Raw genomic sequence first — 13,423 nt, forward strand, 5'->3', positions numbered from 1 at the left:
GAATAAGTAATCCATTTTTACTATCTTTCCTAATTACCTATTTAATCCCATTCAACAAAAAATTAGTATTTACTAATTACCTATACACTAGATTAACTAGTAATAATAAATAAAATAAAATAACATTGTTTCTTGCATACAAACAAAACGAACTCAAATTGGTGGGATCAATTGGGAAGATGTGGCCGTGGGAGAATCATGCATGAAGCATACACAATGACTAAGGACAAAATTCTATGTTATCCAGCAACAAAACACGTAAAGTACAGTACTTATCAACTCCACCCAAGTTGCAAAAATTATTGTCCTTAGTGAAGTATGAATAATTGAATATACAGCATATGAACATGTCTGGTTGGAATAGTTTATTCTGAGAAAATAATAATCTTTCTCGACAGTTTACTAAAAGAGCTTTTACAAAAGAAAAAAACAATTATTTCCCCATAATTAGTCTTTCCAATCATGCATGTAACATCTTATATGGAATCCTGTGCTTAGCCAAGATCAGGCACAGTGAAGTACTCATCATCATCATCATCATTATTTTGGACTTCAATCCTAGGCTTTTTCTGTGACATGTAGGACTTGGAGGTTCTGTATGAGGCAACACTGCTGCTATTATGAGTCACTGGAAGCTGAGGTACTTCAGCTGCAGCCAAGGCTTCCTGAATAAATTGTTCACCAAAAATACCTGCATCTGTAAGCCATTCCAGCTCTCCAAATTGTAGAGATTCCTTCTGAGCACAGTAACAAAACCAGAGTTACAAATATTATAAGGGAAGATAAAAAAAACTGAAATCAAGTTTAATACAAAGTTTTGTATAAATATATGGTTATTTTTCATACAAATTTGAATGCTTGATTATGTGGGCATGTGTCAAAATAAGTAAGAAAACAATTTTGTGCAGCATTAATTCAAGACAAACTCTTCAATGTAATTCTTGCCCTTATCAATCTCTTGATCAGAAAAGAATCAATGAAAACCAAACTGTGTTGATCACTCTTCATAACAAAAAAGATGAGTAAGTGTCTTATCTGATACTTGCATCGAAATTTTCACATCTTCCAGCCACATCAAACCAGATTATAATGTTCACATGTGCCATGATGATTGGCTACAACCCTTTTATTATTCTATATGGCAGTTCAAAGATGTCCAAATGCTACTAATTTATTTCAACTATAACACTCTAATTACTTAGTTGAGTTAGTTCATTATATACACATGCAACTAAATTGTTATGAAATAAAGTTGCTTCTTACTTTCTCAGGTGATTCATAGCCTGTTAATTCCAAAAAGTCATCAACAGGCCAAGAGGGTGTGAAGCTAGGCACTTGCTGAGAAGGAACTTTCGTGGAAACTTGTTGTGCATTCCTATTGGGAGGCTCCAAGTGACTATTTTCATTGTCTTTGGTGCATATCGAACTTGAAGCCACTCGGATACCAGTAGCTAGGAAGCGCTGGTGGTTTGCAGAAAGGCTTCCAGGTGAATGAATTGGTTCATCACAGTCCTGACAGAAGAGTGCTCTGTCTTCAACACAAAATATGAATGCTGGCTTGTCCTGTTGGTGGAGATTAAAAGAAGAAGACAAAAATGAGCAACAAAACAACCATAAAAAGTTTTTACAATTACAACATCCATCAGATCCATCAGACAACTGTATTCCCATTTCAGCAAAGGTATTAAGTCTTACACTATACTTTGAAATAACCAAAACCAGGTCCCATCAGTTAACCTAGCTCAAGATTCCAGTGTCTATTGGAAAAATCAGAACTAATTCTTCCTCTCTGGTATAATCCTACTTTCATAGTGAACGACATTTTCTGGACTAGTTTCCATGAGTTTTACTTCTCAAATTAAGAAACTTGTTAAAAAAATTCTGTGTCATTATTCTACTTTGTTCTATTTTCTATTATCTGTTTATTGTTTCCGCAAGTGTCCAATTTGTATCTAAACCAAAGAGAGAGAATTACTTCTGATTTTTCTTTGGTCAACAAGTGTCTACATAATACATCTAATAAGAACAACATAGAAAATAGCAAGTGACAATCTCAGCACACACCACCAGAAAGTCTAATCAAATGTTAATATGTCTTTCAGAAATAAAATAATACTTGTCCAATGTTTAATAGGTTCGATTGGGCCTAGGTATAACATCATTATTAGCATGTCTATCGGTAACAACGAACAAGATCAACATAAAACTAGCTCATCAAATTATTGAGAGATGACTTTATGACATTATAAAACTAGAAGACACAGAAATTTAATGTTCTTACTTGGCAAATGTCACATCTGGGAAGCTTGTTTGATAGACATTGAAGAAGAAGCCTTTGGTGCTTGCTTGCAAGCTTGTTTGCAGCATGAACTTCAACATCACATTTGGCACACAGAGCTGCCTCATCTGCGCAACAAATCACTGTTGCTGGAGCTCTCTCACACACATCACACTGAATTTTCATGTTAGTTCTTTTTTCTTCTTGAGCAACAATGAAACTGGTCCTTCTTTATCAGAAAAAAATATACCAAAAAATTGTCACAAAAAGAAATACTCAGAACCCTTTAGCAGACAGGAGTTTGTAAGGCCAAAAAAAATGAGAACCATGGTGTAGAAAGATTAGGACAAGTTGTAGAGATGAGAACAAAAAAAGAACATAATTAACATTAGAAGTACTATTTAATGTGGTTGAGGACAGAAAAAGAAGTGTCTGGATGAGATTTGAGAGCATGTGAGGAAGATAAGGAGTTTGATGTTGCATTGCAGATCAGGTTCTGCAACAACAATAAAACCAACATGGATTAGTGGGGTCACCTTGTCAAAGGTTTTTGTGGCTGTGGATGCATCAACAAGTACATACCATTTTTGAGTGGACACTGTATTTCCTAGATATTCATTCTATCATCTTATAATAAGACACCAAAAACAGCTGCATTGTACCTTTTGAAATCTGATGCAACTACTTATTTTGAATAATTGTGTATGTAGATTAGTCTTCTTCATTATCAGACAATTTACATTCAAATCAGTGTCCCAATTTTCCAATGTTAACAGATCCTAAATATCTGTAGCTTAATTTTTTTTGTTCATGCATTACAAATATAAATAACAATAGATAGGTTATTTTTTAAATAACTTTATTAAAATAATTCTATTATCTTGATAAATACATTATTTTTATTAACTATAAATATAAACATTAATTTAATAAATTAAAAATTAACCTTTCAGTACAAACTAAGAACATCAATCAATTTAAAATTAAATAAAATGACTAAAATATTTTAAGACGGTGTGATTAATTAAATGTTCAACCATCATGCATTGATATTTCAGTCAAAAAATTGACATATTCAATTAGATTGAATGAATCGTTATCAGAATCAGCCATGGCCACATATAACATTGTTTTTAGAAAACTTGTTATTTTAAAAAAAAGTATCTTATAATAATTTAAACTTTTAAAGAAGATAATAATTGAAAGGCTGCATACTTTGGTGAATTTATCTTGATACAAATTTTTCTTAATAGTTTAAATCAATCCAAGACTATATGCATGCTTGGTTTCTTTCTTTAGAGATATTTTTAAGTTTTTCTATATAATTAAAAATATATATTTTTCTAAAACAAGTAAAATAAAAACAGGTAATAATGTAATTAAAAGTAACAAGAATTCACTAAAATTATTTTGTTTAATCAATATATTTTATAATACATCAAATAAAAATAAGTTTAAATAGTAGTATATAAGAAAAAAATTCACATATAAAAAATTTTAAAATTTTTTGGATTGAAAGTGATGTATTGATTTTTTATATGAAATTTTCATAACTTATTAATTATTAGTGTTGAATCAGCTCCAAATTTTCCCATAGAAAAAATCTAACAACATATAATATATAAAATATTCTTTGTTTTATTCTTTAATTAAAAAAATGAAATCCTTCTACTAAAAATTTACATTGAAGGATAATATATATTATTGAGATGATTTTTTTTATTTATTTAAACAACATTACAAAGTGTTCACATAATCTCATTTTTGTTCAACCATGGAATGAAACATCTCATGGTAACAAGAACCAAAGATTGTGAACTCATTTTGATCCTAAAAACTCTTACTTTAACTCTTCTCTTAGACACCTTATGCATGCCCAAAAGAACTCCCATGGCTGCTTCATTCACCTCCCTCACTGATCTCTTCAACTTTTCCTTGAAGCTCCCATTATTGTTTCTTTCCAAACTCAAATGGTAACTGTTCAGAAACGCTCTTCTTGCCTCACAAAATTCACGACCACGCCTAGACCACCCTCCATGGTCGAGTTGTGGATTGTGTTCTACATGGGGCGATTCATCAGAAGGTTCATTTGGACCTACCTTGGAGTGTCGCATTACAAAAGTCCTAAGAAAGAATGAGAACCACATGTGTGGATGTGTAGAAACATTAGCAGCAACAAAAGGGTTTATATAGTTAGTAACATGTTGGTTTGATTTAAGATAAACTTAGCTTAGTGGTTAAACCATAATGGAAATTAATATAACCAGGTTGGTAGCTTGGTTACACCCAAGATCAAGATTAATTAGCAAATCCTCAAAGTTTGATGCTTATAAATTGTTGATAACTTTAACTACCGTTGAAAGGCAATGAGATTCACAAACTTGCAGTGAGGTTTTCCTTTCTAGAAGGGATAGCGTAAGTCAAAAGTTACATGCTATTTAACTATTTTCTTCTTCTTGTTCTTCTTCTGATTATGTTTTCAAGGTTTGAATTTGATTCTCCATGTGCATGGAATAAGCAAAAGGAGTTGCAACTTAACCATTACAATTTACAAATCTTGCCAAATAGCAACAAAATTGTTGAAATTTGCAGAAGCGTGGTATAAACGCTACCAACTGCAATTAATTCACTCTAGTCAGCAATAACTGCAATTAGTTTCTCCAAAGTCTGTGGCTACTTATGGTGGTACTTACAAATGAAAAGAGTATTAAATGAAAAGAATATTAATATTTAGATAATCTTACGCCAAATTACAACTTAATAAAAAAACATTACAGTTATAAACTAATATCTTTCATTATATAATTGTTAAAGTAATTTTTTTAAATAATTTTTTTATTAAGATAAATTTTAGATGATTTTAATATTAGAATAAGAAGTTCACTTTAAGTTGAAGCAATTCTATTCAGATAACTAGAAAAAATACCCCAGATAACGAGTAACTCGTCAACTATAAACAGAGGAATTTACTTTAAAAGATATACATAACAATCCAGCCAAAAAAATGTAGCCATTCTTAAGTTTTCTAAGTTTCTGTAGTATTACAATATACTGACATATGCAAGAATTAAGGAATACAACAGATGCTATGAACTCAATCATAAAAAAATGGCTAAAAGAATAATAATCATCCCAAATGGAACTCCATAACCCTTCAGTTCCTCCAATATATCTGCAGACAAAATCATTGTACAGAAAATGCAAAATGATTAAAACGTGTAGAAAATATATACAGGGCCTTTAAGGCCATATAAAGTCAGGTAACAGCTAACTAGGCCTAATAGTTTTTATATTTGGGAACATGTTTTATGTACAATGCCTAATCTTACCTAGGCACTTTTAAATCCAAAATGAGAAACCAAACATAAGTGGATTTGTATGTTTAAAAATTGAGGAAGTTGAGAAAAACTAGATTTAACACAGAATATTTGGATGGTGGTCTTACATTTATAAAGCATCTGTAATCGTGTTATCAAAAGGGTTATCTTATAATCATGTCACAACTACAAAAAACTCACCAGTTTTTTACGTCAGTTGGATTATCTTTGTGATCTACTACAAGTTTAGCATGTTGTGAACCAGAAGAGGAGCCATCTTCTTGAGGACCTGAATGAAGAATATGGGAAAAGCCCTGTCCAATTGACTTCCACAATCTAGTAGGTAAAGATGTTTGTACATCGTCACAATTGACAGCAGATGATGGTTCAATTTCTCTAGCTGAAGCAGGATCAAGATCAGAAAATCTGAAAGCACCTAAAACTTTTTCTGGAAGCTCTGATTCAAGTTGGCTTTCAATAAGAAAAGCCAAGTCAACAGTCAAAGTTGAGATATAACCAAATGCCAAATGAACTATTGCACTTGCAACCATGGAAGACCCTATATCCATATCTACTTCTATGAAATTCTCCCCTGTGCAATATTTACAGGAAAGGGCACGCCCAATTACACAAATAGCCTGCTCTCCAACAGCTTTTCTAACAATCCAAGGACCTTTTACAATGTTGGCAATCAGCTTTAGCCTTGAGTTTCTGAATGCATTGTCACCCTTCAAAAATTTGTCCATTAGGGAATCCTCAACAACTGGCTCTGTGGCTGTAAAATAAGCAATGGCACTATAGTTATCCTTGGTTGGGACTTGAATATTGAAGGCCCATACAAAGGGTTTATCAGCTGCTGGAAACTCATTATCAATGACCTTCCTAACTCGACTATTTGGATCGTTCAATATCTCCCCAATTTTCACAGAACTTTTAATCCAATCAAAACCAAGAGGCTTCAGCAGATAATCACCAGCAGGAACCTTAACCCTTGTCTTAAAATACTCAGGGCCTCTGACCATGAATGCATCACCAGGAGGGGTAGCCCAACCATTTGAACAATTATCTGGATCAAGAAGTGGAACCGCCCCTTCAGATATTATCCTATCTATCCATTCAGATTCCTTTATATCACCAACGCTGGCCATGTGGATGCTGCTTCCCCAGCAATAACAATATTAGCTTCTTTATAGTAATGAAAATAAAATGGAAACTCTTACTTTACCAATATGATTGCAAGATAAACAAGAATGCTGAATGCACAAGTCCCAAGATCATCCAAACTCCAAAATTTACAAGCATTGCTGAATATAGACAGAATCTGTCTCTAAGGCAAGATCATCCCTAACTCCCAGTAAAAAGGGCATATACCCAATAAGCAACCATGACCAAATACGGAAATCAAAGTAGACTTATTGTCAGTAAATTTCATTGACAGAACTCCTATAGGGTTTTAAAACTTCAAACCATGATCATGGACTTCCATTGAATTCTGCTAGCATAACAGAACCAGATGAACAACAATAATTCATTGACTTTTTCTACATAATATACAACCTTTGTGTCATTGAGCAGCCAACTACAATGCAAAGAGCCAATAACCCATAGATGAAGAAGGAGTTATACCATCAGTTGAAAATGTTAAACTAATGATAAATCAAATTTGGAAATTATAAGATGCTTACATTAATCTCATAACTGAATACAATTTGAAAAGAACTCTACTTTACTTTAGGAAACATGTAAACCCTTAGGGAAGAACAGAAGAGAGAATAGGATGACGCAAAACAATGGAGTGTATAAAAATTGCTGGTTAACAATTCAAGAAAAAACATAGTTAATAAAAAAAATAATTGAAGAGAAGGAAGAGGAGCAAATTGTTAAGAGTGAGGAAGGAAATAGCATTAACAGTCCAATTTAGAAATGAGAAGTAAAGAAAGATAGATAGAGATGAAATACCTGCGTCTTTGTGAACTGAACCGAGAAATCAAAAGGGTAAGCAGAAAAAAAACAGCACAATCCTCTAGTTGAAGTTGAATTAAGGAAGAACCCAGATCAAAGTTTGTTTTTTTTTGGAGAAAAAAAGGAAAAGGTTTTCGTGTTGGGGGAACACTACGGACAAACAAAGAGGCGAAGAACTCAACTTTACAATCCACGTCATCCACTATCCACTTCTTCTTCTGGTAGACTCTCCCACCTCTTATACATTATATATTTAATATATTTTTACCAAATTAAATACTATAATTATATATTAATATATTTTAATTTTAAAAAATATTTATAAAATTAAATCTTTTTAATTATGTCATTTATATTTACTAACTAATTTATGAGTTAGTTAAGTTAAACGCTTATGATTTAATAAGTTAGTATATCAGACAAAAACTTATAAATTTATCATTAAAAAGCTAGTTTATTGGTAATTAACTAATTTATAAGATAGTTTTGTCATACAATAATTTAAATAGTTAATTTTCCAATAGTTACGCTCATAAATTTTTCATAAAATATTAATAGCATTCTCTTATTAATTACCTATTATAAGTCTCAAACTATAAATGATATTTATTCCTATTTATAAGTCATGATTCATAATATATTTTATTTTTACTTTTTTTTATTAAAATACTCCTTATGTACTTACAAACATTTAAGATAAGTTCATTTTTATCAACTAAATTTAAATATATTTATAATATTGATGAATTATCTAATTGAAACTTGTAAGTATAAGGGAGAGAGTATTATATGAGAATTAAACAACTAAAAAAAACAATTTTGGGATATTTTTTAATTCTAGAAAAAAAAATTTCTTAATTTTTAACTCACACATTACATGGTAAAATTTAGTTATAATTTTTATTGTAATTATTGATCATTAAAAGGTATAAATATATGTATACTGTATAATCAAAGTAAATATATCAAAATACTCTTAAAAAAAACTAATAAATTTGTTTATGTACCAGCATGCACAACCGGACAACTCATTGAGTCGGTAAACACTCGAACCAGCTAACCATCTAACCATGGTGAGAAGGTCACATGACGACATGTGACCGACCGACCCTTGGCGACGAGCTCAGGGTTGACCAGCGGGGTTAATCTATAGCTAAGGGTTGTTTAACACAACCTTAAACATGAACCAGCCTTCTATTCCGGCCCACCAATGAAGGCCCATTAAGGTAATATAAATAGTACGCAGTTCAAGGAGAAAAGTACGTCATTATCTACCTGACACCCGAGTGTTAACATCCCGACTGACTTGAGCATTTGAATGTTTTCTGCAGGTACCACCCCGCCTGTGAAACAAGATGACCAAGTGAGGGAAGACGAAGCAGGAAGCTTGGAACATCAGGACAAACCGAAGGTATAGGCAGGAGGAATCGTTCTCTAGATCCCAAACCCGTTCGAGAACAATTTAAAATATAAAATATATTAATTATCATGATAAAAAATCAAAGTAAATAAAATTAAATGATGATGATATATTTTAAACATGGTCAATGTGATTAATTAAGATTATGAAATATATTAAAACTAAATTGTGTAAGAGGTAGACGAGTAAATGAATAACTAAAACCACAAATCATATCCAATTTATAAGAGATTCTCTTACTATATACATAGAAGATATACGTAAAATATATATAGATATGATTTTGAGTGTTTAGAACTAACAATTCATGCTTGAAGAACCTTATTAACAACTTTAACAATCTAATATAACAGCACCACTTTCTTGATTCTAACTAGCTGAATCCAACTTAAAGGTAGGCTTGACCAATAAATTTGAAGTCTAAAAAGGATTCAGTCTCAACTTAATCCAGTTTCTCAATCTATGAACAAAAGTTCTTACTTATGAAACAATGTATCCACCAAGAATCTTAATCTGAGTGAAACAACACAGTTTTACTTTCTCAATGTCGTTGGTAGATTAAGATAAAATAAAACAAAGCATGGTTGTTTGCAGAAGTACTCTACATGTTACTGTTTGCTCACAGCATCATAAATTCATAATCCTTATGGTTATGTTATTTTGTGATTCAGGAAGCAGCACAAATGACATTTGGAATAAACTACCACAACACTTTTTCACAAATCAATTGTTGTTTTCCAATGCGAACATCGTGGACAACGATAGACAACCTACTCCCAACCATAAATGTCATCATCAACCATGCATGTTTGCAACACTTCCCAAACCTTTCAAATACCAAACTCCACCAAGTGCTTCTACTTCTACTACCATGTTAGACCATCACCATTGCACCTAAACTCTGCTTTCTCCGCTTCCCTTTCTCATTCTCCCGTTCCATGCATGGAGAAAATAAAACTAAAACTACTCATCAAGGATGAAACCTTTCTCCAACACCCTTTTGTTCTGACTCTTGTTCTGGTTTTTGGCCTTGTTATGATGGACCCTTTTCATCTGGGTCCTGTGTCTGAGCATGAATTCAGACCCGTGAAGCATGACATTGCACCATACCACCAAGTCATGAAAAATTGGCCTAGGGACAACATGAGCAGGTTAGCACTCTACGGGAAATCGGAATTCAATAATGAAGTCTTTGGACCAGAGTCGCTCGAGTTCGATAACATGGGTCGTGGCCCTTACTCTGGTTTAGCCGATGGACGCGTTGTTCGATGGATGGGAGAAGAACTTGGTTGGGAAACATTTGCTGTTGTCACTTCTAACTGGTAACTATCACCAAAACCATACTTCATCTCAACTTTTCTTGAACTCCAAATTTAGTACATAAATTAAACAAACCACAGCATGTTTCATTCATTGATATAGTATTAGAGTCATTTTCGAGTCTATACTAACGAGTGTTTGTTGGGCGGAACAACCATAATATGTTGTCATGCGTATAAGTTGTCACTTTCAGCATAAGAAAGTATGTTGTAGATCTCACATCGACCATAAATTAGGATGTTTCATTCTTTATACGTGATTCTTTATACGTGAGTGCAAACCTCATCTCACCTCATAAATTGGTTTTATGAGATTGAGTTAGGTTTAAAATTCACTTTTTAATACAACATTTCTTTCGGTCTAAAAACCAATTCCATCATGCATATACTTTTCATATTCAAAGGAGTTTTATAGTTTATTTTGACCCAGATAAGATTGTCTTTTCTGAAAGACATATATGGTCTCATATCAATGACAAAATACCAAATTCACATGCTACATTAGCTAAACATATTCTGAAAACGTTGTTTCTATTTATAAGTATATGTCTGTGTCTTGCTTTAAAGGACGGAGAAGCTTTGCTTTAGGGGCAATGATTCGACCACTGACAAGCAATGGAAGCATGAGAAAACATGTGGGCGTCCATTGGGCATAAGATTTGACAAAGAGAGTGGAGATCTATACATAGCAGACGCATACTACGGCCTTCTTGTAGTTGGACCTAATGGGGGACTCGCCACACCATTGGCAACCCATGTTGAAGGAAAACCCATTCTCTTCGCAAATGACCTTGACATTCATAGGAACGGATCCATCTTCTTCACAGACACCAGCAAAAGATACAATAGAGTGTAAACGTTTATTCAGTCATATACTATATATTTCACTAGCAGTAATGATATTTTTACAACCTGCTTCAATATACAACTTTTGATTGATGATTTTGATATTTTTGTCATTTGTATTTGAAAACTGAAGTTTTAGACTGTGAAATGAAGTTGTAAACTAGTGCAAGTTGTCAATATATCACTTATCTTTTGATTGGTTATATATATTCATGGAATCCTTGGACTATTGTTTTTAATGGATTTAGGTTGTAATGGTAGCCTTGATTACTTGTTTTTGTAGGGAACACTTTTTTATATTATTGGAAGGAGAAGCTACTGGTAGGCTTCTTAGATATGATCCTCCAACTAAAACAACCCATGTTGTCTTGGATGGCCTTGCTTTTCCTAACGGAGTGCAATTTTCTGAAGACCAATCCTTCCTTCTCTTCACTGAAACCACCAATTGCAGGTAACTGTATCTGCCTAACATGTCTAACTTACACAACTAAATATGCTGTTCAACAGTTTCATAGCAGATAATTGGTGCAATCAAAGAATTACACCAACCACCTTCAAAATCATAGGAATCATCCTAGTTGGTGTTGTTTAACCCTCCTTAAATAAGTCCCATCTAAAAACTGATGATAAATTTGAAAACTTGGTTTCAAGAGTGCATATGGAATAAACAACTATGCAATGAGAGTGTAAAATGATCTTAAAATTCATTATTACTGTATAATATTTGGTTAAACTTGAATTAACACTATAACAAAATCATTAAATAAAAACTAATTTTAGATCTGCATATATGTCATAATGTGTAATTGGGGAATGACATGATGACAGGCTAATGAAGTTTTGGGTAGACGGTCCTAGAAGTGGAAGTGTGGAACTTTTTGCTGATCTTCCGGGGTTCCCAGACAATGTAAGAATGAATGGAAAAGGAGAATTCTGGGTGGCAATAGATTGTTGTCGCACTGCAGCACAAGAAGTTCTGAGTCATAATCCATGGTTGAGGAACATTTACTTCCGTTTGCCCATCAGAATGAGCTTGTTGGCTAGAGCAATGGGGATGAGAATGTACACTGTGGTTTCACTTCTAGACGACAAAGGAAAGGTTATAGAAGTTCTTGAAGATCGAGAAGGTGAGGTTATGAAGCTGGTCAGTGAAGTGAGGGAGGAGCAAGGGAAGCTTTGGATTGGAACTGTGGCTCATAACCACATTGCCACTTTATCTTACCCTTAAAATCAACCATATATATATAATACTAATTTCTTATTTCTAAGCCTATTCTTATTTTGGATTAGGATTAAGCGTGGAATTGCATTATCTCTGTCTCTATTTTGGATAATGATAATCAATAACATACACTTTGCAACTTCCATCTTCTGCTTATGCTTTCTTCCATCCACTTTTTTACTTCTTACGCCACAAACACTCATCAATCAGTAACTAAAAAGCTTTTGCTCTAAATAACATTGGACTATAGTAAAAGTAAAACCAAATGGCTTTGGATTCAATTTTCACTAAATTTTGTATTCAAGTTTTATGAATTAAAAAGTAATTATATAAGAAATTCTTTTGGAAATTTTCCACCCACTTCTCTATCTTCTTTTGTGAAAAAGTTAGTTTTAATTTTTTTGAAAATTTAAATAATCTAAATGAAAGATAACCTTACCTTTTTAAATTTTGACAACCTGCTCGAGTATACAACCTGTGATTCATGATAGGAAGAAATAGTATTTTCGTCATTTCATGCAAAATAGGCAAAGAAATTGAGTTGTAGACGGGTGCAAGTTGTCAATATATCACTTTTCTTTTAAAATACCATCAGTTGCACTCTTATACATCCCTTCCAATTGCACTTACATATTCTCTATTCGCAATGTTTGAGAGAGAAATTTTATCATTCGAACGTGTATGAGAGAATTGACAAGAATATTTGTTGTTCCTCATTGCGAAAATAATTTTTAAAATTTTGTCCTCTATTTTTGCATATAGTTGGATTTTTTTTCTGGGTTCTATAGTTTTCAAAAATATAAACAAACTAAATCATGGTTACTACCGATCACCACAAACAACTGTCACCAAATGAACAAGAAGACACTAGACTCTCCATCATCCTCGTAAAGATATTATTGTAATTAAAAAAGATATAAAAGTGGAGGGAATGTATGGAGTTAGAGGGAGAAGATATTGAGGTGGAGGAAGAATTTAGCCAATTTTGTTTAGACTCTAATCATTGGGTAAAGATTAATTATATAAATTATGTATACTTTATATCACTATTACACTAGA

At 32.7% G+C, this 13,423-nt stretch overlaps 3 protein-coding genes across 4 annotated transcripts; 1 reads left to right on the forward strand and 2 right to left on the reverse strand.

Moving 5' to 3' along the window:
- Window positions 1-221: 221 nt before the first annotated feature.
- On the reverse strand, window positions 222-2,805 carry LOC137835795 (B-box zinc finger protein 24). Its single transcript, XM_068644465.2, has 3 exons — window positions 2,282-2,805; window positions 1,264-1,563; window positions 222-737 (listed from the first exon to the last, which is right to left on the reverse strand). Exons 1-3 carry the CDS (start codon window positions 2,462-2,464, stop codon window positions 495-497), a joined length of 726 nt encoding a protein of 241 aa, XP_068500566.2. The 5' UTR covers window positions 2,465-2,805; the 3' UTR covers window positions 222-494.
- A 2,438-nt stretch (window positions 2,806-5,243) lies between these two features.
- Window positions 5,244-7,767, reverse strand: LOC137835796 (ENHANCED DISEASE RESISTANCE-like protein (DUF1336)). Of its 2 annotated transcripts, XM_090302095.1 has the most exons (4): window positions 7,555-7,767; window positions 6,821-6,939; window positions 5,797-6,750; window positions 5,244-5,450 (listed from the first exon to the last, which is right to left on the reverse strand). In XM_090302095.1, coding segments are annotated over exons 2-4 (1,032 nt in total). In that variant the 5' UTR covers window positions 6,898-6,939; window positions 7,555-7,767; the 3' UTR covers window positions 5,244-5,449. The 2 variants fall into 2 exon arrangements, with proteins under 2 accessions (XP_090158221.1, XP_068500568.2); XM_068644467.2 differs by lacking the exon at window positions 6,821-6,939 and having other exon boundaries at window positions 7,555-7,763.
- A 2,059-nt stretch (window positions 7,768-9,826) lies between these two features.
- On the forward strand, window positions 9,827-12,509 carry LAP3 (Calcium-dependent phosphotriesterase superfamily protein). The gene is made up of 4 exons (XM_068642563.2): window positions 9,827-10,299; window positions 10,864-11,148; window positions 11,426-11,593; window positions 11,971-12,509. Exons 1-4 carry the CDS (start codon window positions 9,920-9,922, stop codon window positions 12,368-12,370), a joined length of 1,233 nt encoding a protein of 410 aa, XP_068498664.2. The 5' UTR covers window positions 9,827-9,919; the 3' UTR covers window positions 12,371-12,509.
- The last annotated feature ends 914 nt before the right edge of the window (window positions 12,510-13,423 follow it).

The sequence above is a fragment of the Phaseolus vulgaris genome, chromosome 5, assembly GCF_051622355.1.
Source record: "Phaseolus vulgaris cultivar YP4 chromosome 5, ASM5162235v1, whole genome shotgun sequence".
Lineage (NCBI taxonomy): Eukaryota > Viridiplantae > Streptophyta > Magnoliopsida > Fabales > Fabaceae > Phaseolus > Phaseolus vulgaris.

What these genes read in the sequence shown, in the direction of transcription:
- LOC137835795 (XM_068644465.2), bottom strand. Translation starts at nt 2,464, where the DNA reads ATGAAAATTCAGTGTGATGTGTGTGAGAGAGCTCCAGCAACAGTGATT. An exon ending in CCAGATGTGACATTTGCCAA is followed by an intron (nt 1,564 to 2,281) that starts GTAAGAACATTA and finishes CTCCACCAACAG; the next exon opens with GACAAGCCAGCATTCATATT. An exon ending in GCTATGAATCACCTGAGAAA is followed by an intron (nt 738 to 1,263) that starts GTAAGAAGCAAC and finishes TACTGTGCTCAG; the next exon opens with AAGGAATCTCTACAATTTGG.
- LOC137835796 (XM_090302095.1), bottom strand. Translation starts at nt 6,897, where the DNA reads ATGCTTGTAAATTTTGGAGTTTGGATGATCTTGGGACTTGTGCATTCA. An exon ending in TTTATCTTGCAATCATATTG is followed by an intron (nt 6,751 to 6,820) that starts GTAAAGTAAGAG and finishes CTGGGGAAGCAG; the next exon opens with CATCCACATGGCCAGCGTTG.
- LAP3 (XM_068642563.2), top strand. Translation starts at nt 9,920, where the DNA reads ATGGAGAAAATAAAACTAAAACTACTCATCAAGGATGAAACCTTTCTC. An exon ending in GCTGTTGTCACTTCTAACTG is followed by an intron (nt 10,300 to 10,863) that starts GTAACTATCACC and finishes CTTGCTTTAAAG; the next exon opens with GACGGAGAAGCTTTGCTTTA. An exon ending in AGCAAAAGATACAATAGAGT is followed by an intron (nt 11,149 to 11,425) that starts GTAAACGTTTAT and finishes TTGTTTTTGTAG; the next exon opens with GGAACACTTTTTTATATTAT.